The 22,264-nt window shown below is 47.9% G+C and overlaps 1 protein-coding gene across 1 annotated transcript; it reads right to left on the reverse strand.

Moving 5' to 3' along the window:
* Positions 1–1,525: 1,525 nt before the first annotated feature.
* Positions 1,526–20,888, reverse strand: LOC101066787 (transforming growth factor beta-2 proprotein). The gene is made up of 7 exons (XM_003965728.3): positions 20,543–20,888; positions 6,027–6,190; positions 4,277–4,409; positions 4,088–4,198; positions 3,756–3,930; positions 3,217–3,370; positions 1,526–3,123 (listed from the first exon to the last, which is right to left on the reverse strand). The coding sequence occupies exons 1-7, from the start codon at positions 20,886–20,888 to the stop codon at positions 2,965–2,967; spliced, it is 1,242 nt and encodes a 413-aa protein (XP_003965777.1). The 3' UTR covers positions 1,526–2,964.
* Between the last annotated feature and the right edge of the window lie 1,376 nt (positions 20,889–22,264).

Genomic DNA, 22,264 nt, shown 5'->3' on the forward strand with positions numbered 1-22,264 from the left:
AACTCCCACCCTCCACAGGTCCTCTTCTTCACAGAACCAGCCAAGACTTTTCTGGCTCTAATTTTATTTTGAAAATGTTGCAAGTTTCAACAGAATAATATTCCCTCACTGAAAGATGTAAATCAGCAATAATTGTCACATAGGAAAGAGAATTTTTCTTTCAGCTGCTGACCCTCCTCTCCATCAGAGGAATATGATGGGTGACCCATGGGTGTGTGTGCTTGTGTGTATGGGGGGGTATGGGGTGTGTGTGATTGATGATGTTTCAGCTGTTCATGCCCAGGTCGGCTGGTTGATCCAGTCCTGCTCTCATTGAGCATTTGTGGCACCACTGTTGGGTTCTCCGGAGGCCTAAATGGTTGAGAGCGGCCCACTGTAGTTGCTCTATTGGTCCGGAGAGTCAACAGAGAGAACACAAAGTATTTTCTGTGTAATCTCTAATCCAATAATGTGATCTTAACCCTTGTGGGCAGGCAGAATGGTGCTGGAGAGATGTAATTTGCAGGGCTTCCCAGTTCTTCCTCTAGTTTTCCAAAACGTCTGTCAGACCCGAGAGAAGTGAAGGAAACATACTCACGTTGAGCTTTTTAATGAAAGACCTGGCTGAGTTTCCCCACTTTTTTTTGAGTGGACACACAATGAAGAGGTTCTACTGCAGCGCTCAGAGGGAGCTGCGTTATTCTGTAAATCCTGCTGGATGCAGGAGGCGAGGGTGGGAGGACCATGTGATGCTGTCCCCTTTGGAAATTAAAGATGACAGTCTGTCCGCTCACAAACACGCTGTGTGTGTAAAGTGCCTCTTGTTTCTGTCAGCTAACCTGGGCCAGAACATTGCTGGCTGCTGAGGTCACAGCCAGCGTACCTCTGGGTTTGCTGCTCTTTTGTTCTGCCAGCTGCAGCTGAGTAACCACAATCTCCAAATTGCTTTTCTCCTCAGGGACAGTCAGAGCCTTAATATGTGTAGAAGGATCTGTGTCAGGCCTTTCACACGCTACCTGTGGAAGGAGGAAAGATTCCGTGCAACCTCCAGCAGAATTTCAACCCTCAGATCAGACTGGTGGGAGTTCCAGTTTCCATCACTCATCTGATTGGATCCCAGACTGAAACCAAGTTGGGTTGGTCAGTTCCAAAAAGAATAATTCAGTTTCAAACACTGCAAACATCAACAGAGCTTAGGGAAATTTAGAGTTTTGATGTGATGTTGGAAGTCATGAAATGAGGGAGTGAAGACGTTACGTTCTCATCCTTGAATCCAGCAACGCCAAGAACACAAACCAGATATTTCCTCATCTTTCCTTCTTCATAGCTTCACATTAACTGCTGGTGGTTTAAAACCAGGAAGCTGCTTCCTGGTCAGAAAGAACCTGACCAGGACTCAAAGTAAGCAGCTCTTCCTCCTCCATGGCTCCTACAGGTGCACCAGTGAGAGCATCCAGTCCAGGAAGCCATTTCATTTATTTGAGTACCTTCAAGGAGGAAACTGGACAAAAAGGCTCATCTTAGAAAAAGGCACAGAACACTGGACTTCCTTTCAATTTCAAATAATTTATTGACCTTGTGGCACTACAGGGTAGTGTGTAAAGAACACACCCTGGTGGACCACCTCTTCATCACCCATCATCACAACAAAAAGCATTAAAATAACAGCCGAGTCACAACTTTTCTGAGACCCAACTGGCGTTTTTCCAGTTATTCACTGACAATAAATATTTGGAGAGGGTGGGCTTTGTCATTTCTATCAATACTTCTTACATAAGGAGAAAACAAGAATAAAACAGAAAACAAGGACCGATGGAAGAAACAAACCTAGCAGAAAGGACGAGTGTTGAGCCACACTGACAACAGGCAGCAGTAAAAGCAGCAACTTTTCTTTCTTTTTTCTTTTTTTACCTCTTGCCCATTAAAGAGGGAATTCATACCAGATTAAAACTGGGCAATTTTTCACCAGAGATGTAAACCACCTCTGGAATTCCAGCTTTACACCAAATCAAAGTCAAATCCGGATCAGGAAACAGTGGAATGTCAAGAGGTTTATGCCTTTATAAATACCTTCTTAACCAATTTCTGCTTTGTTTTCAGCTGAATGTGCTGGAGCCGATGACGGGACAGAGGAGGACGGAGGCGCTGATGCTGACGTTGAATTTCTTTTCTTTTTTAATTAAAATGAGAAACTTGGCTCACATCAGAAGAGCAGAAGCAACTAAAGAGAACCAAACTAAGAAGTGTGAAATAATGAAGTTGTCGCCTGTTTGTCGGTCAGAAGGAATCAAACCTCGATGTGGCTCCAACCTCTGAGGATTGTTGCTGAACTACATCCTGTGAGAGCGATCCTGCTCATTAAACAGACACAGTCATCTCAACTAATGGACATTCTCCCATTGTGGTGGTTAAATCTATTCTACTCTACAAAATGAGGACAACGGAAGCAGATGGACACCAGTCTAGAAGACTACCAACTGAAGCAACTAGTGTAGCGAGACAGTCTGTGTTCTCTGGCCTCTCATGTAGGAGACGCTGCGGTGCCAGGTGAAGCAGCCAGGTCCTCTAGTCCACATATATTAATGTCCTTTAATCCTCAGCTGCTGCTGTGGGGGTTCTGGTGTGAAGGCTGGATGCAGAATTGTGAGCATGTGTGTTTGCAGGGCTCCTGGTTTGTTTAACTTTAAATTGGACAAAAATCCCCTTAAACTGTACGTTACCATGGCCACAGTAGAACATCAGACTGACCTCATTGGAACCAAGCACAGATACCTGCAGAATGAGAGAGATGCTCCCTGGAAGGGAACCTTTTTGGATACTGTTCTCTGCTTCTTAGCACTGGAATCACGGTCAAGCTTCTGGTATCACTAGAAGGGACACTTTGTGGATTCTTCTCTACGTCATGTCTGTGTGGAGATGCTGCTGATGTTACCGTGGCGATGTCTGCGTCTCTGACTGTGTATCTGTGCAGGATTGGAACAGCTTCTAGCTGCACTTGCAAGACTTGACCTTCATGTTGGAAAGCTGCTCTATTTTCGGTGTCTTGCCAATGTAGTAGAGAATGGTGAGGGGTTCCAGGTCCTGGGACACACAGCACGGTGATGCTGACGCTTCGGGGTTGATAGTGTTGTACAAGCCCAACACCTGTAGATGGGGCACAACACGAAGGACATGATGTGAAGTCCAGCACCCCACAGACAGCTAATCTAATTTTCGATGCCACCCCTGACTCAGTACCTTGGAATGCTGGGTGTCGGCGCTCCACAGATAGGGACAAGCCCCAGCACAGAAGTTAGCCTCATAGCCCTTGGGCTCATGAATCCACCTCCAGCCCAGGTCCTTCTTAAAGTCGATGTAGAGTGACCGCAAGCAGCAGTTGTCCTGAACATTTCTAAAGAAAGCCAATAAGATCAATTCTTTTTTTTTCATTCTTCTAGGGATGAAAATACTTTTTATTATGACAGAACATGACATTTGTTCACAGAAGGGAAAGCTGACCAAACCATTTTTTCTCAAATCTCAAAGCCAGAAAGCTCATCTACATAGTGAAACATCTGCTGAGACGTGAGTGCCCATCACTGCACTGACAGACTGTGGGAACGCACTGAACCTCCTGTTCGGGGACCACGGCCACACAGATGTTGAGCAGGTGGATTTGGAAATTGTGCTGATGGTGTTTTAAATGAGGTGTAATATAGAGCGGGTAGTAAGATAAGGCCCATAAAGAAATAAGACAGTTTCAGAGAGGGTGAGTTACGTCTACTCAGAGTGGGTACCTTGAGCAGTAGGCAGCATCCAGCGCTCGCTTGGATCGGTAGTTCTTGTGCTGGAACTGAGACTCTAATCTGTAGGAAGGCAACAGCATCAGGAGCAGGTATGGACCTCGAGTCTTGTGTCGTTGCTTTTTAAACATCTTTAGGTCGCTGCCATGGATGAAGCTGTCGTCGATGCCTGAAGACATTTAGAAACAGCAATAACTTCAGGATCATTTCATTGATAATTAAGGTCAATTTCTGGCAAAGATCTGGCAAAGAATGATTAGCTTTGGAAGTCCAGCCTGTCCCCTTAAACGCTGAGACCTTGAGTTGGCTTGTTCTGATCAAATCACCTGCAAACCGTGCCTCCAGTTCCTCACTCTTGTTAGGAATAATGTAGTTGTTTGATGGAATAAGTGTACAACATGGACAGTGCAGGCTGAGCTTGAATCCACTGTTTCTGCCTGTGGAGAAGCAAAGACAAAGATCAAGCAGAAAGAAAGGAAGGTAGGAGTGATGAGAATGCCAACAGATGCTCGGACCTCTGTGATTCAGCCATTCACTCACGGCCTCGGTCACATCAAAGGTCAGCCACTCGCCCTCCGTTTGTGTCCGGACCACCCTGCTGTCGATGTACCGCTGCGTTGGGGAGGTAAAATCTTTGTGTCCTAAAATCTGTGGAGCAAAACAGATCAATGGCACGACCTTTTAATGTTGCTCGAGGGAGAATCTGGGTCTTAGGAACCTGTAACCTTTTACTAAGAACCTCTGCAACCAGCAGTTCTGACACACACCTGGTTGGCATCGGATGATGCTCATGTTTCACTGCTCACAGCTTCTTGGAGGCAGTTTAAGACTCATCGAGGGTTCAAAAGCTTTATTAAAGAGTAGAAACTGGCTTCACTTTGTAGACCTGTGAGACCAAAGAGCAGCAGCTTCCAGACAACTTTACCTGCTCAGCTCTGAGCTGCTTTTGCTGCTCTGGTTATGTTGGGGATGACTTCATTATCTACTCATACACAGGTGTATCACGGCAAAACTAACAGCATCACCTCTGCAAACATTCTCGTTCTTTTCTACGTCTCTTTGAGGTGCGTTTGAATCTCGTGTGCTCCGTCTTTCTTTGGTCGGCCTTATGTGATGAAGGGTTGTAGCTGCTGGCCGTTCAGACAGAGGTGTCGCTTGATGGTCGAAGCCAAACTGGTGTGTGTGTGTGTTTGTGTGTGCCTCCAGGAGACTGGGAGGACAACTCGCGTGTCCAAACAGAGTGTCCTGGGTGGTTTTGCAAAGTGAAATCAGATTGGCAGTGAGGAGGATGGAAATAACAAATGTGTTTCCATAGGTTCCATAGAACCCCACCACCAAACTAACTGTGGAAAAACAATCAGTATGACAGAGTAGAAGCTTACAGAGGCAACGTTTGGGCAGATGTCATGAAGTGAAATGAAATCCAGGACCATAAGAGGCCTTGTCACTGCTTCTGCTTACATAAATATCAAAGGCAGCTAAATATGGCGTGACTGTTCTCAAACTTGGCAGCTTTGTTTGCCCGCTGTCATCTCATCATGCATTACATTTTGGTTTGTAATGTTGTAAAGTTAGAAGACCTTTGAAACGGAGCCTTAAGTTTTCACATCATTTCAAAACAAAAGCCTGGAAAACTGAGAGCAGGTTGGGGGCGGGGGGGCACCCAAATAATGACTCCGGGCCTCAGCGGAACAAAACATCAATTAGTTTAAAGAAACAACATGAGGAAGTTATTATAAAGTGACCCAAGTCTAAACACAAGGAAAGGCCTGTGGCCATTAAGATTAACTGAGATGCTGATGTGGTGCTGAGAGGATTAAGAACACAAGGAGAAGCTGCAGAGGATGAAGTCAGAGAAGCATCAAACACATGGAGACAAACAGGAAGAACCAGGGGAATAGCAGAGAGTAAGCACTGAACCCTCTTTGTCTCTGCCATCCATCCTCCTCACAGCACGCTGGTGTTTAGGCCTGCTGTCAACTCCTGGTCAGGATGGAAACACAGCCTGGGAACCGGCTCTTTAAACTCTTCCAATCAGGTCCTAATGTGATCCCCTTTAATATTAACACATCCATGTGGAGATCCCTGTCAGAGGGTTTATGTGCCCTGACTGTATTTACTTAGGCTTTCATCATATCGCTCTTATTGCATTGCCAAGTTGTAAAACAAGCAGAAAAGGATGAGAAGCATTTACTGGCTCATGCACCACCCAACAATCACAGCAGGGATCTGACACAACAGAGTCGTCATGTGATGCCCTCTTACCTGATAGAGCTCGATGCGTTGCTCAGACACTCTGGCTGCAGGGTTCTGGAGACGGAAAATTCTCAGCTCTGCCTTGACCAGGTTGGAGGCATTCTTCTCCATAGAGGACACATCAAACATGAGTCTCCGGAAGTAAGGATTGGACTGTGTGTGGGAGATGATGTCTGAAAGAGAAGGAGAGAGACGGAGGCTTCATGAGCAGAGAGAAGACAGAGAGACACATACTCACAAGTTGTCTCCTCACCCCAGCCAGAGTAGAAAGAAGGTGAGAGCAGCAGGTACCTGTTGTCAGTCACACACGTGCTCCATCCCCATCACAGCTGCTCTCCATCAGCTGCTTTCTGCTAAACCCACCTCACTTTAAAGTGTAACCCTGGATCAAAGCGGGCTCCCGGGTCAGCCACTGTGCAGGCGTTAATGCTTTCAACCAGACTTAGCACAACATTAGCACCTTCTGCTGGCTCTCACACAGCAGTGAGGACAGTGGCAGCCATGGAATATGGCTTCCCTGTCCGCTCCTTCACAAATCAAACTCCATGCAGAGGTTCACAGATGCCAGCGCGTCAGTAGAAATGCTCTTCACCTGCAATGACCAAGCCGCTCACAGCTACGGCTACACATCCAGACACCATAAAGGCTTTCACATACCTCTCACTAGTTGTAGCAAATAAGGTTGGCAAAGAACAGTCAGCCTGGAGGAACTGACACTGACTTTGACTGTTGAATCGGGCACAAACAAACCCATTCAATATACAGATACACTGTCCAAAATAGTTGGATTACAGACAAATAAGGTTGATTTTGTGTTGAAATCTGGGTCTCACGGCCATGAATCAACAGCCATGGACGCCAGAGGTAGGACAGGTCCACTCATAAAGGTCCTCCTCAGTATTGCTGTGTGTGTAAAGGATGAGGAGCCCTTGACTGATGGCTGCAATACAAACCAGCAACCTGGGATTTAAAAATACTGCAGCTTGTTCAGAGGGGTTAAGCAAACATTAAAACATGCATGCAGGAAGCCCCACCGACACTAGTGGACACTTGACTCGAACATTCAGTTCCACGTTTGATCAGAACCTTCCATGACTGGAAACACAGGACGAGGGAACATTGTGCAGGAGAGAGAACCCTTCACCAAAGACCTGAGCCTTGCATCTCTAAATCTTCCTCACACCAACTTCAGCTGCTGGGTTTGCAGGACAGACCTTCATCAGTTCAGTAAACGCTACAGTCTAAATCACTCTGTCATTTCCTGCATCGCTACAACATGAGAGTTCTACTGTGGTTGTGAGGAGCTCCAACGCTGTGCTGGTGGCCTCCTCCATGTCTGCTTCCACAGCCGAGCATGTTGGAGCACCGTGATGTCATAACTCCTATAGGGTTGGACCCCCTTGGCGTTTGACCATCTGTATTATTCAGTGTCCAAATTCAGAACTCATCTTAGTCAAAATATGAACTCGGTTTAATTTGTTGCTGCCCCAGAAGACGTTCAACTTCTGACTATTTACCCTGAAACTCTCTGGATACCGACAACTACATGTGAAATACTTGTAGAGTTTCTCTACTTCTGCCGCCGCCAACAGGCCTGAATTTCTGCTCCTTCTTTATGTTCTTTTTGTTGGAAGAGTGGGATATAAAATAAAATAAGTTTAGCGGAGCGGGTGTCCCAGCATCACTGAGTGATTGAGGACGTTAAAGAGGTGAGAAAAACTGGGGGAAGGTCAAATATTCCTCAGTCATCTTCAGAAGCAGCGGTGAAAATTTACCAGGTGTTGAAACGCTGCTGCAGCTGCTGCTGTTGATCAGTGGCTCACATGAACCTGTGAGATCAGCCAAAACCAACGCTATACGTCTCAACTCCGACCCCTTTTTCAACACAAAAAGTCCCACTTCCGGACTTAGAGGAGGAGCTGAAGGTGAAGTGTTTACAGAGTGTTGGGGAAGCTCATGAAAGAGCCTCTTGTGGAGCTCAAACACTGGCTGCATTGAGATGAGGCCACGCTAACAGCGAACGGCACAGTTCACAATGAGACCCAGTACTCGGGTTGTGTTCATCCCGGCCGGTACCCACATTTTCAGACCGAGATGGCACCTCTCTGATTGGAGGTATTGATGGCCAGACTGGGGCTAGCTGTAAAACTCCCCCTCCCTGACTGTGAGGCTACAGGGAACATGTCACCTTTCATTAATCCTTCCTTCTTGGAAAGATGGTCTACAAACATCCATCGGTACCTATTGTGGTATTTTCCCAGTGAGCTCATATTAGCAGAGGAGTGGATGAAGACAATCAACAGATTTTACACATCAGGCTCGAGTATGATCGACATTCATGTTACTGTAAAGTCTTTAGTCCTGTGGCTTTATGGGACAATAAAAAGGGAGCTTTGGCTTCTTTCAGCTCTTAATACACTCTGAAGTAAGTATTCCAGTCATTGGGTTATAGATTTGAGCCATGAGTGATGGTCCCAACAGTCTCCCGAACTCCCCGGTTGCACACTTGTGGATTTGCTGGTTGCAGGCTGCAGCTGACTGGACTCGCCGGTCTGTGCTTGCTGAGCCTTCTGTTTCTGGAGCAGGACATAATGATCCAGCTGTGGCTGGCCTCACATTTACAGGGCGGCTTTACACACTCGCAGGGACTTGGAAGTCGTAACATGAGTGGATCATTAGTGACTTGGCTAGAGAACAAACTACTGCCCCACCAGAGGAGGAAACCATCTGAGCTTCAACTGGTTCTATTGGGATCAGATATTGAGCAATGATGCCGCCTTGGTTCTGCTATTCAGCCTGTTTTCCTCATTCTGGACATGAAAGGGCTTCAACCAGGTTGATTTTTCCCTCGTTTATGAGCAGAACAGGTGGCAGCCGCATGATTCCGTCCGTGCATGAGCTCAACTCCAACACATTCAGATTGTGGGAATACATAAATGAAAACAACTGCTTCGACTGTTGCAGTTTCAGCTGGGAATGCTTTTGCAGATGTACTGGCATGAGCACGTACACATGTACAAATGAGTTTCCACAGCACTTGTAGTTGCTCTGGCACCACCACCACCATCATCATCATCAACATCATCATCATCATCATCATATGTTTTATTACATTCTATTACATGTTCTATTATTATTATTATTAGTTTAATTAATTTTCTTCAAACTTGACCAGTAATCACAAGCTTCCAGGAGGTGGTTTAAATAACAGTAAAACTCCTGAACCAGCATCAAGAATTCAAACCTTTAACCAACAAAATAAACAGGTCTGTTTTTCAGACATGTTTTTCAAGGATTTCAAGGTCAGGATTTGGAGCTGCTGATGTGTTTATGAGCTCCCTTATGTCTCCTCCTGTTGTCACCATAGAGAAGCTTTACTTTAATGGAAGCTACAATCTATCCATCCGGGGGGGGCGTCTGTGTTTGTTCCTCTGAAGGAGCTGAATGTGGTCTAACCACAGTGAGGATAGATCCCCAATGATGAAGTTGCTACAACTGTTTACTCCCCCACATTAATTTTTACCATTTGAGAATGGAAAGAGGGGATAGATCCTGGTGCAGCACTGAAATGCTGCCACTGACTGAAGGGGAAAGTATTTGACCTACTTTGGGAATTCCTTGTTTCTAAAACTGAGGAGGCACAAAAGAAGAACACACAAAAAAGGTAAATGTGCACTAATAATAATAATAATAATAGAGAGAATAAATTATATTATTCTTGAAATTTAAGATTCAGTTGGATTCAGCTATTTATATCCATCTATTATCGTCAAGATTGTCTCCAGGGACTTTATAGTAACAGTATTAACAACTGGCTCCTCTTTCTTGGCCCCTGCTGAGATGTTCTGGAAGCCCAGGATGCTCTGATAGGAGCCTTCCGTTGTGTCCCTAGTCCTGAATCTTCCTCTTTGGTCAGGCCTCTCAGGACACCAGCAGATGGCCTGATTCCCAAACCGTCAGTGATCAAGGAAACGCCCTAGGGTCAGTGTTTTGTCCGCGGCCCAGGTCAGACCCCTGGTTGACAGCAGGACTCCATGTCTTGGGTCCATCTGTATGGTGACTCTTGAAGCTTTGACTCTGGCTTCTGCAGCTGTTTTAGCTGATTACTGCATTGCTATAATAATTGAGAGATTAAATGGAGTATAGAGAGATTAAAGCAAGGATATTATATCGATCTTTTTCCACAGTCATCTTTTGCCAGCTGTTGTATGTGGTCAATAACCCTCTTTTGTAGATGTTGCCAGGTCTCGTTACAGTGGTTCAAAAGTGGTTGAGTTACTGATGAGTTTGGTGAATTTGGCTCTCATCTCCCTTCTGCTGCAGGTAGGATGGTGGTTCTTTCTGGAGAGGTTAGCTCCTACCTAACATCCTGGATTGAGTTGTTCTGCTAGAAATGTAACACGTCCTTGCGTTTAGTTGCAGTTGTTCTGCTTCTGTGTTGTGGCTGTTAATGTGGCAGTGAGACAACCCACAACCTGACTGGTATCTCCTCAATCATCCAGCTCGCAGTAAAGCTGAGATTGAGCAGAGATTCTATTGGACTGTAGAAAGACGCTGTAGTTGTTCAACCATGAAGGTTTTTAAACCAGAGGTGATCTGGAGGCAAGTGGATGAGCTGGTGTGTGTGTGGTCATGCCAGTGTGTTCTGTGATGATTAAATCACATTAAATCAAACTGTGATTCCAGAATCTCTAGAACGTTGTAGAGAAATTACTTTGAATATACCACAAGGGGGAAAAGTCCAGCTCTGTCAAACAGCTGGTGCCTCCCAGTTGTTTTGATTTGACCAGGAGGAGCTCAACATTTGATACATAGAGGCGTAGATTTCTATACAATCGGGGGTTTAACCACGAAATACTCACAGCAGGGCTGAAAACAGGTTACCTAATTCAGTTGTTAGAGTTGTGTTTCTCTTTAAACCTCTGGAATATTCATGAAAATGATGAGGATGAGGAGGGTGAGATGACCATCCCAGAAGATCTGACCTTCATCTGTCCCAACACCTCAAAGGTATTAACAAGCTGAACAGATCCAGCTGGAGAAGCAACAGAAAGGGTCCTGGTCTTTTTCTCATTACAAAGCCCCCAACTGGACGTGCACGTCTCAGTTCCGTGACTTGGGCTTAACTGCGACTTTGATCCGTGAATCATCACCAGAACCACCAGCAGAGCCGTTCCAGAGGTGTCAGTGAGCTGCTCATCTTCTCCCCTTTAGGCGAGATGTTTTTTAGCTTCAACAACTTTTACGACAAAAACTAATAAAGTGAAATTCAGAGGTTGATTTCAATAAAGAAGATCTGTTAATGAAGAACCGCCGGCTGTTAGTAAAAAATCTGTAACAAAGAACACAAAGGCTGGTGGGGAACAAACTGCTGCAGATAGGAGAGAGGAGGAATGGAGGAGAGGAGGAAAGGATGGAAGGAGGAAAGAAGGAAAGGAAGGCAGGAGAGAAGGATGGAAGGAGGAAAGGAGGGAAGGAAGGCAGGAGAGAAGGATGGAAGGAGGAAAGGAGGGAAGGAAGGCAGGATGGCAGGAGAGGATGGAAGAAGGGAAGGAGGGAAGGGGGGCATGAGGGAAGGATGGAAGGAGGGCAGGACAGAAGGAGGGCAGGAGGGAAGGAGAGAAAGAAGGAAGGAGAGAAGATGGCAGGAGGGATGGGGGAAGGAGGGACAGTGGGAAAGAGAGAAGGAGGGCAGGATGGAAGGAGGGCAGGAAAGAAGGATGGAAGGAGGGCAGGAGGGAAGAAGAGAAGGAGGGCAGGAGAGAAGAAGGGAAGGAGAGCAGGAGGTTAGGAGGGCAGGAGCGAAGGAGGGAAAAAGAGAAGGAACAAGGAGACAGGGAGGACAGAAAGAAGGAGGGAAGGAGGGAGGTGTCAGAAACACGGAGACAGGGAGGACAGAGGGAAGGAGAGCTCCACCCAGCCGATCACCTGCCAACAGCTAATTGAAACCAACTCCACACAAAATAATATCTGGAAACTGAAAATACTGAGCACATGGACGGTCTAACCAGCATGGCCAGCATTCCCAGTAACGTATAAACACACAGGTAGACACCGATCCTCAAACAGGAGGACAGAAACGTGGACACAGCAGGAGGACAGAAGTGTGAAAACAGCAGGATGACAGAAGCGTGGACACAGCAGGACAGAAGCGTGGACACAGCAGCAGGACAGAAGTGTGGACACAACAGGAGGACAGAAGTGTGGACACAGCAGCAGGACAGAAGTGTGGACACAGCAGGATGACAGAAGCGTGGACACAGCAGCAGGACAGAAGTGTGGACACAGCAGGATGACAGAAGCGTGGACACAGCAGCAGGACAGAAGCGTGGACACAGCAGCAGGACAGAAGTGTGGACACAACAGGAGGACAGAAGTGTGGACACAGCAGCAGGACAGAAGTGTGGACACAGCAGGATGACAGAAGCGTGGACACAGCAGCAGGACAGAAGTGTGGACACAACAGCAGGACAGAAGTGTGGACACAGCAGGACAGAAGTGTGGACACAGCAGGACAGAAGCGTGGACACAACAGGAGAGAAGTACAGACACATTTATGTGTCCAGCCTGTTTCTCCGTCAGTGCTCTCTGACCACAACTTCTGTTTCAGCCTCACTTATACATCGAAGCAGCTGGTGACGGGTCAGACACAATCAGGGACCTAAACAAGTGTCCAGCAGCATGTGGGGTCTTGCCTCCACACAGAGGAACCCCCCTCAGTGGGGACTTCAGCACCAGGGTCAGAGGGCCCGGCTGCTCTGTCAGCACATTCACCCCCTCAGTGAAGGAGAACCCTCTGCTCACATGAGCAGGGTTGATGTTGGAGATGACCCTTGATGTTGGAGATGACCCTTGATGTTGGAGATGACCCCTGATGTTGGAGATGACCCTTGATGTTGGAGATGACCCTTGATGTTGGAGATGACCCCTGATGTTAAAGATGACCCCTGATGTTGGAGATGACCCCAGATGATAAGGATGACCCCTGCTGGTAAAGATGACCTCTGATGTTGGAGATGACCCCTGATATTGGAGATGACCCATGATTTTAGAATGACCCCTGATGTTAAAGATGACCCCTGATGTTGGAGATGACCCTTGATGTTGGAGATGACCCCTGATGTTGGAGATGACCCCTGATGTTGAAGATGACCCTTGATGTTGGAGATGACCCCTGATGTTGGAGATGACCCTTGATGTTGGAGATGATCCCTGATGTTGGAGATGACCCTTGATGTTGGAGATGACCCCTGATGTTGGAGATGACCCTTGATGTTGGAGATGACCCTTGATGTTGGAGATGACCCCTGATGTTGGAGATGACCCTTGATGTTGGAGATGACCCTTGATGTTGGAGATAACCCCTGATGTTGGAGATGACCCCTGATGTTGGAGATGACCCTTGATGTTGGAGATGATCCCTGATGTTGGAGATGACCCTTGATGTTGAAGATGACCCCTGATGTTGGAGATGACCCTTGATGTTGGAGATGACCCTTGATGTTGGAGATGATCCCTGATGTTGGAGATGACCCTTGATGTTGAAGATGACCCCTGATGTTGGAGATGACCCTTGATGTTGGAGATGACCCCTGATGTTGAAGATGACCCTTGATGTTGGAGATGACCCTTGATGTTGGAGATGACCCCTGATGTTGAAGATGACCCCAGATGATAAGGATGACCCCTGCTGGTAAAGTTGACCTCTGATGTTGGAGATGACCCCTGATATTGGAGATGACCCATGATTTTAGAATGACCCCTGATGTTAAAGATGACCCCTGATGTTGGAGATGACCCTTGATGTTGGAGATGACCCCTGATGTTGGAGATGACCCCAGATGATAAGGATGACCCCTGCTGGTAAAGATGACCTCTGATGTTGGAGATGACCCCTGATATTGGAGATGACCCATGATTTTAGAATGACCCCTGATGTTAAAGATGACCCCTGATGTTGGAGATGACCCTTGATGTTGGAGATGACCCCTGATGTTGGAGATGACCCTTGATGTTGGAGATGACCCCTGATGTTGGAGATGACCCTTGATGTTGGAGATGACCCTTGATGTTGGAGATGACCCCTGATGTTGGAGATGACCCTTGATGTTGGAGATGACCCTTGATGTTGGAGATGACCCCTGATGTTGGAGATGACCCTTGATGTTGGAGATGATCCCTGATGTTGGAGATGACCCCTGATGTTGGAGATGACCCTTGATGTTGGAGATGACCCCTGATGTTGAAGATGACCCTTGATGTTGGAGATGACCCTTGATGTTGGAGATGATCCCTGATGTTGAAGATGACCCTTGATGTTGGAGATGACCCTTGATGTTGGAGATGATCCCTGATGTTGGAGATGACCCTTGATGTTGGAGATGACCCTTGATGTTGAAGATGACCCTTGATGTTGGAGATGACCCTTGATGTTGGAGATGATCCCTGATGTTGGAGATGACCCTTGATGTTGGAGATGACCCTTGATGTTGGAGATGACCCCTGATGTTGAAGATGACCCTTGATGTTGGAGATGACCCTTGATGTTGGAGATGACCCCTGATGTTGAAGATGACCCCAGATGATAAGGATGACCCCTGCTGGTAAAGATGACCTCTGATGTTGGAGATGACCCCTGATATTGGAGATGACCCATGATTTTAGAATGACCCCTGATGTTAAAGATGACCCCTGATGTTAGATATGACCCCTGATGTTAAAGATGACCCTTGATGTTGGAGATGAGCTGGCGCGCTTGCGTGGATTCATTTGTTCATGGGATCCACCCTGACTGTGAGCCAGAAGTTTCAGCTGTTGTGTTTATTCATGTATCAGCAGATACAGAGACCGAAAAGGGGCGTTTCTCACATACACGCACACACACACGCACACACACACACACACACACACACACATACACACACACACACACACACACACACACACACAGGAGTAGCCACAGCCCCTCTGAGCCCATCTGTGCACGTTACGCTGCTCCTGTTACACCACCCTCCACAGGATCTGGTAAACAACATAGAAAGATCTGCAGTCTCAGACCTCCACATTCCTCCCTGCTCTTACGCAACAAGAGTTGTCAGGAGTGATGGTGGAACAGCAGCTGCAGCTGGTCCAACGTGAGAACAGAGGTGGTGATCCCAGCACCTCCACCCACCAGCACCACAAGCAGAGGTGGTGATCCCAGCACCTCCACCCACCAGCACCACAAGCAGAGGTGGTGATCCCAGCTGCTCCACCCACCAGATGGTGATCCCAGCTGCTCCACCCACCAGCACCACAGGCAGAGGTGGTGATCCCAGCACCTCCACCCACCAGCACCACAAGCAGAGGTGGTGATCCCAGCACCTCCACCCACCAGCACCACAAGCAGAGGTGGTGATCCCAGCACCTCCACCCACCAGCACCACAAGCAGAGGTGGTGATCCCAGCACCTCCACCCACCAGCACCACAAGCAGAGGTGGTGATCCCAGCACCTCCACCCACCAGCACCACAAGCAGAGGTGGTGATCCCAGCACCTCCACCCACCAGCACCACAAGCAGAGGTGGTGATCCCAGCTGCTCCACCCACCAGCACCACAAGCAGAGGTGGTGATCCCAGCTGCTCCACCCACCAGCACCACAAGCAGAGGTGGTGATCCCAGCACCTCCACCCACCAGCACCACAAGCAGAGGTGGTGATCCCAGCTGCTCCACCCACCAGCACCACAAGCAGAGGTGGTGATCCCAGCTGCTCCACCCACCAGCACCACAGGCAGAGATGGTGATCCCAGCTGCTCCACCCACCAGATGGTGATCCCAGCACCTCCACCCACCAGCACCACAGGCAATGACGACCTCAGCCCGAACACCAACCACGTATGCTGAACCTGCTCCTGGAGCTCTCACTGGACCATTTCAGCAACTTCCACTCCACCATTTTCTCTTTTCACATGTGGCTCCTGAGTCACAGCATCAGATGACATCATTTGATGCATTTTTGGTTTTCAGAACTTTACTGGTGCTTTTTATACTGTAGTGTATGTCAGTGTACAGTCTAAACTAAAGTAAACATTATAACACACGTGCACTTGTGTGTGCACGTGCATCATTTTCACAACTATATCACCATATTTTAAAGTGTTTACTGCAGTTATATTGCTTAATATTCACTTTATAATCAACTTGTGTGATCACTCATGCAGACAGCTGGACCAAGAACAGATGGAGAACGTTGCCTAATCAATCAATCAATCAATCAATCAATCAATCAATCAATCAATCAATCAACCAATCAATCAATCAATCAATCAATCAATCAACCAACCAACCTACCTACCTACCTACCTAGCATCTGTTACAATCAAAATTGTTTCTAGGCCCTTTCCAGAATCCCAGGGCCTGAACCCCAACAAGCAACAGTGGCAGGAAAAACTCGCCTTTAACAGGAAGAAACCTTGAGCAGGACCAGGCTAATTTAGGGGGACCCTCCTGCTGATGGTGGGGGGGGGGGGGGGGGGGGGGGTAGAGGGAGAGGAGAAGGGGGGAGGACAGGTAGAGGAGAGGAGAGAATAGGCAGACAGTTTACAGTTTGGTGCTTCAGTAATTCAGAAACATCTAAACTCCTTGTTGAAGGGTCAATTAGGGTCAAGGGTCAATTAGGGTTCTCCGGTGACTGAAAAAAGGGGTTGTACACTAAAACCAAGGAAAAGTTCTACTGAAAGCAACAAGCTTCCTTCCTAGAGCTCAATATGGCTGGTTGCTGGTGCCACTGGTGAGATCAAGGTTGATGAAGGACTGGGGACCAGGGGGACCAGAAGACAACTCTTAGATCTTTGAGACACAGTCATGCTGGATCAGTGCTGCTCTTATAGCAGTAGAGGCTTCTGACCTGGGGGCCATCACTGTTCCAGGACCAGAAATGGGTCCTTCTCCAGTAGTACACTCGGTTCTAGCTAGGTAATAACGTGTGTGTTTAGGTTGCAATTCAGTTGGTCCTTCATGGTCAAATGTTTACAACTGTACATAGTTTCAATCTATCTCAACCGGGTACCTGATGCAGAACTAATTACTGCCGCTGAGTTCAGCTCACTAAATAAAAGCTGAGTGCAGCATGTGGGGAATGTTTGCTTTGAAACTGAGCAGTAAATCTTTGGCTCCCCGCGATCACCCCCAGAAACTTGCTGCTCTTTGAAATCACTGCCAAGCTTGTCAGTGGAGCGTTCATATTTTCAGCTGTGGACACTCCTGCGCGCGAGTGTGTGTGTGTGTTTGTGTTCAGCCATGTGAAGAGTGTTGGACATTGTAATTATCAGATCATTTCACACCCTCAGAGTTCTCAGAAAGACCTTCATTAACAGTACTGCTGAGGTCAGCTCCTTGGTGTTAAACAACCTGAACTGGTGAGTTTAAAGACATAAAACCCTCAAATCTCCAGCTGAAAACCCCTGAAGTGGTCCTAAATCCAGGCCTGATGGTGCCGCCACCGTGAGGCGTGCACGCTGGTGGCTGGTGAGGAGCGGCATGCACGGCTTGCTCTTTTAATAGAGAGAACTTGGAGGTTTCTCTGCCATCGTTCATGTTCTCCCTCCACCAGTCAGGAAATATTCTTCCAGCTCGGTGGACCCGAACCTTTCAATAAAAACAACTTGTTCCCACAGATGATGTCATCATTCATTCATCACTCACCATGTCATCCCATCCAGCACTCCCTGGATTTACTGGTACCAGGGTGCCAGTTTGGACCCAATCCACCCCCCAGCGTCTTTTATGTCAACATCTCCACCACTCCAGTGCTCATGTTTCTTTGTTTATCCCTTTTTTCTCCTTCTCTGGGACAGACATGAGTCCCCCCCCCCCCCCCCCCCCCCCCCCCCAACAACCCCAACAACCCCAGTCTCCCTGGTGGCATCAGCTTTCCAGTTCTTCAACCTGTTCTTCGTGTAGCTCTCCATCTCTTCGGTGGCACCAGGGTGCTAATTAACTCTCACTCCATCCCTTTTCTCTCACATCTTCACACTGTCCCAACAACCAACTGTTTGCTGCCCCCCCCCCCCCCCCCCCCCCCCCCCCCCCCCCAGCCTTTGCTTGGCCGTTCTGCAGCAGCTGTTCCATCACAGGACGTTCCCCAGAAGACTACACCCTCTATGACCTCCGTGTTTTCCCTTCCAGATATGGGAGGGTCAGAGCTGCAGGAAGGAGGGTGCTCCATCAAACCGCCCCGACAACCACTGCTGGTCAGAACATCACAGTTCCAACGTCTCCACATTTGTTTTTGTGTTTCCGTGGCGATTGTCACGGTGTCCTGGCTGACTCCAAACTTTGAAACAATAACTGGACATTACACAGGCATCCCTCAGCAGTCCAGCACTCCCACAGATGTTTCCTGGACACTTGGAGCTCCAAACCGCCCAGTTACAGCTACAAGCTCCCTTCTTCACCTCTTCAGTGGTTCCACACCAGCCTTTGATCACACCTGAATAAATCCACCTGACGGCTCTCAGTTTTACCCTCTCTTCACATGTTCTGTCCATCTCACCTAGCGTGGAACTCTTGGGGGAATTATTTGGCCCAGGAGCTGCTGAACTCCCAATTACCTCCCAATGGTGCTGTAACAACATTCTTCCTCATCAAACACTGACTGTGTTCCTGGGAAGTCCTGAATCATGAAAACACCCAGTTGCTCTTGCAGCAGCGCTGGACAGTGAGGCAGCGTTGGACCTTATTCCCACACACTCAGGCAGCGGTCAAAAATGACATCCCGGCAACTTTAAACCCACATTTTGATTTTACCTGCTGAAAATAATCGGGGTTTAGACTTTGAGATGTCGGCAAACGAAGGAAACGTTTACACGTGAAAGGTAACACTGCTGGGGAATTTAAGTGGATTTAACTGGATGGGATTTCTGTACCTGAGCTTTCCTCCGCTGCATTAGCCTGGCCGAGGAAGGGGAGTGAACAGAGGAAGGGCTGTTTGGAGCCCGGTCTGCCTCCCCTCTGCCTGACCTTCCCTCTCGTTCCAGGAATTTTCCATTAGGTTTCATGTTATTTAAACCTGTGTTTAAACAGAGAATTCTTTTCCACGTGCACCCCCAGAATGCATTAGTTTCTCACCCGGGTGCTCAGCATGTGCACGTTCACCACTGAGCTGCCTCTGCAGACTTAAGTGCAAGCCAACCTAATAAGGCTCACATGTCCTGAGAGTGTACTTTAATGACAGCTTCCACTCCTTGTTGGAGCCAAAGCTGAAAGCTTAAAAGCTTGATGTCTCCTGTCAGAAGTGAGGACTGGCCAGTGTCACCGGTTCACATGAATGAAAATCAATTCTTCCTGGTTTCCTCCCTGTGTGTTGACTCAGTATTATTTATATGTTCATTCCTGTCATTGGCAGGAAGCCTGATCTCCTTATATTAAAAGCTATTTGCACAGGCTGCGGGGCCAAGCATAACATCGGGTCTAAAATACACCTCAGGGTAGACGGATGTCATCCTCATTTATTTTTGCTTCAGCTCATGTGCTCATATTTCAGAGATTGAAAGTAGAATCATATTGGAGGTAACGGGACTCGGCTTTCATCTAACGTGATTATTTTGCTTCTCCCATCATTCCTTTCTGCTGATGTGTCTTTGATGTGCTGCAGGAGAAATTCATCTCCGGGGAGCTCCGAGGTCAGAGGCTGTCAGCACAGAGCTCAGCTCACAGCCTGGAAGCCTGGCGGCTCCTGCAGGCTCACAGCAAAGACCCGGGAACCGCCGAGCTGTTCCTGCACATGGGAACGCGGTATCACCCATGCCTACACCACATGCACACGTGCACACTTTTGCAGAGCTTTGCACGTGGGCGCTGATGAGCTTTGAATAATTCAGAAATCAGGTTTGAATGATGTTAGAAATGAAAGACAAGTGTCAAAGTGTGTGTTGTAGCAGTGTGAGCTGTGTGTGGGGCTGTTTCCTTTAGGGATGCATTAACATCATAGTTACTTTAGTTGGTCTTCATCTTGCTCTCTGGTGCCGTGCAAAAGGGAAATTCAGGCAGGTTTTCATTCCCTTTTGGACCTCTTCAGTTCACTGGATCTATAACAAGTTGGTGTCTGTTCAAGTCATCAGAAAGCTGGTGTCAGAGTTCTCCTGGGGATGCTTCTCCAGCACTGATGAATGTTACTGCTATTTTATTCTAGTCTCTCATCCTTTTGAAATGATGGTGGAGGCTGTGGCTCCGTTGGCAGACAGTGAGGTCATTGGTCTGTTCGTGCACGTCTGCCGAGACTGAACCAAAAGGTTTTCTACTGATGTGGTTCTGATGGTCCACTTGACTGCATTAGTCCCCTGGGCTGACGGGGAGGCAGGGGTTTGAATCTATACTTCCCCTGGACGACAGGGGGCACTGCATGAGCATGACTTTTTATTTGGTTTATCCAGAATGTTGATTTCAGATATGGAGAGAAAACCCGCATTTTCTAACCAGAAGCCTTTATAATGGGACATACATCTATATCAGTGTGAATGCCCGAACACACGCACAGTTACTCACTCTCTGATGGATAGATGGGCTGCATGTCGATCTTGTGCACCTCTTTGGCGTAATATTCCTCCTCGCTTCGTTGGCGCTCGCACGTCGCCGCGCGTTCGTTCGCCTTCTCCTGCAACAGGTCGCGGGTGCTTTTGTAAATGGCCACGATGTCCGAAGAAACGTCCTCTGGCTCGGGGAACTCAGTCGGTGGGCTGGAGAGCTTTAACTTACTCAGGATCTGCCCTTGGATGGCCTTGATGCGCTTCTTCTTGAACTGCTCCATGTCCAGCGTGCTGCATGTGGACAAACTAAAAGCCACAGTGGCCAAATCTACAGCCAGGAGGAGACTGACGAGACACAGGTTCATCTTCTCTCCTCTGTGGCTCTTCAATGTCCAATTACAGAAAGACAATAGCTACAAATGTTGCCCGGAGCTCTTTATAAGGTCCGAGTAGCTGCGCACATCGCCGTGGACTCATCAAGCGCGGTGCGTTTTACGCACACCAATTAAAGACTCTGGACCGGTTGCAAACTGAATGGTTGCACGTAAAGTTAACAAAACTCGCTCTTCACGAGTAGAAAGCTATGGATGGTTGTCGGGCAGCGACAGTCAACGTGCAACGGGGTGAAGACGGCAGCGAAGGCAGCGGGGATTCAGGGCAGCGGCGCGCCGAGCCGCTCGGGCCGCAGGAGTGAACGCACCTCGGCTGGCACACGCAGATCAGCAGCCCGGAGTCAAAGTTGGTCTCGGAGGAACTTCAGCTTCGCGCTCGGTTGATTCATTGATTTTGTGAGCCAAAGAATCTTTTAGGTGGCGCCAGGAGTCCAGCGGGGCTGCGCACTTTCTGTAAAAACAGCCTCGTCAGACGATACGCGCAGTTTTACCTTAGGAGCCTCGCCGGGCTGCGCGCATCCTCTCTCACCCGGGAACCTAGGGAACGACTCGCCTTTTACATGTGGCAATGCACCGACGCCTCTCTGGCCTTTGAGGAATTTATAAGAGACTAAAGTTAGCACGTGTGCGCACCTCCGCCCGCGTCACACCGACGTTGCGGTCTTTACTGGTGAGAGGAGCGACTCAGCCCCCGTTCCCAAACTCCAGTTGTAAATAGGAGTGCTGATAGTCCGCTGGCATTAGGCAGGACACAGGGTCCTAAAGCCTGAGGGTTGAAGTAAAGAGAAATCAACTCAACTAAATCAAACAAGTTTTATAGTAAAGAAGCCCGACGGCGCCGCTGACAGGAGAGATCACTAAAACACTAATTTGACGGATCTCATATTAGTGTCTTTTCCCGTCAAATGAACGGGCCATCCTTCATTGTCCCTCCAGGAGGGCTCCATTAGCAGCTGCTGGCCCTTCACCAGGGTCACCGGAAGCGTTTGGATACGGCGCACAATCAAGACTGTGACTGAGAGTAATGAAACTGAACTGTAAAACTGCTAATTTTGGATTTTCATGTGTGAATAGAGCTTCCCTGAGCAGTTAAGCTCACCTCCATTTCTGATTTACCTGAATCACCTGTGTGGATATTTGATGGAAATGATGGAAACACAGAGTGAGAATCAGTTGCAACAATACTATACAGCAGGAGACGGATCAGGTGACTCACACCGCTGAAAGAAGGGTTGGTCCTGCTCTGATCTGGCTATTATTCATTCCTGTAGTACCGACATGGCCCCTTTGCCTCAAAGTATCCTCGCATGTCCAGTGACCAGCCATAAATTATCTATCAAGAATGGATT

This window comes from Takifugu rubripes, unplaced genomic scaffold, assembly GCF_901000725.2.
Source record: "Takifugu rubripes unplaced genomic scaffold, fTakRub1.2, whole genome shotgun sequence".
In the NCBI taxonomy this organism is placed as follows: domain Eukaryota; kingdom Metazoa; phylum Chordata; class Actinopteri; order Tetraodontiformes; family Tetraodontidae; genus Takifugu; species Takifugu rubripes.

Coding starts and splice junctions, on each gene's coding strand:
- LOC101066787 (XM_003965728.3), bottom strand. CDS start 20,888: ATGAACCTGTGTCTCGTCAGTCTCCTCCTGGCTGTAGATTTGGCCACT. Junction 6,191..20,542: donor GCCCATCTATCCATCAGAGA/GTGAGTAACTGT, acceptor CTTCTCTTTCAG/ACATCATCTCCCACACACAG. Junction 3,371..3,755: donor GATGCTGCCTACTGCTCAAG/GTACCCACTCTG, acceptor GGCTTTCTTTAG/AAATGTTCAGGACAACTGCT.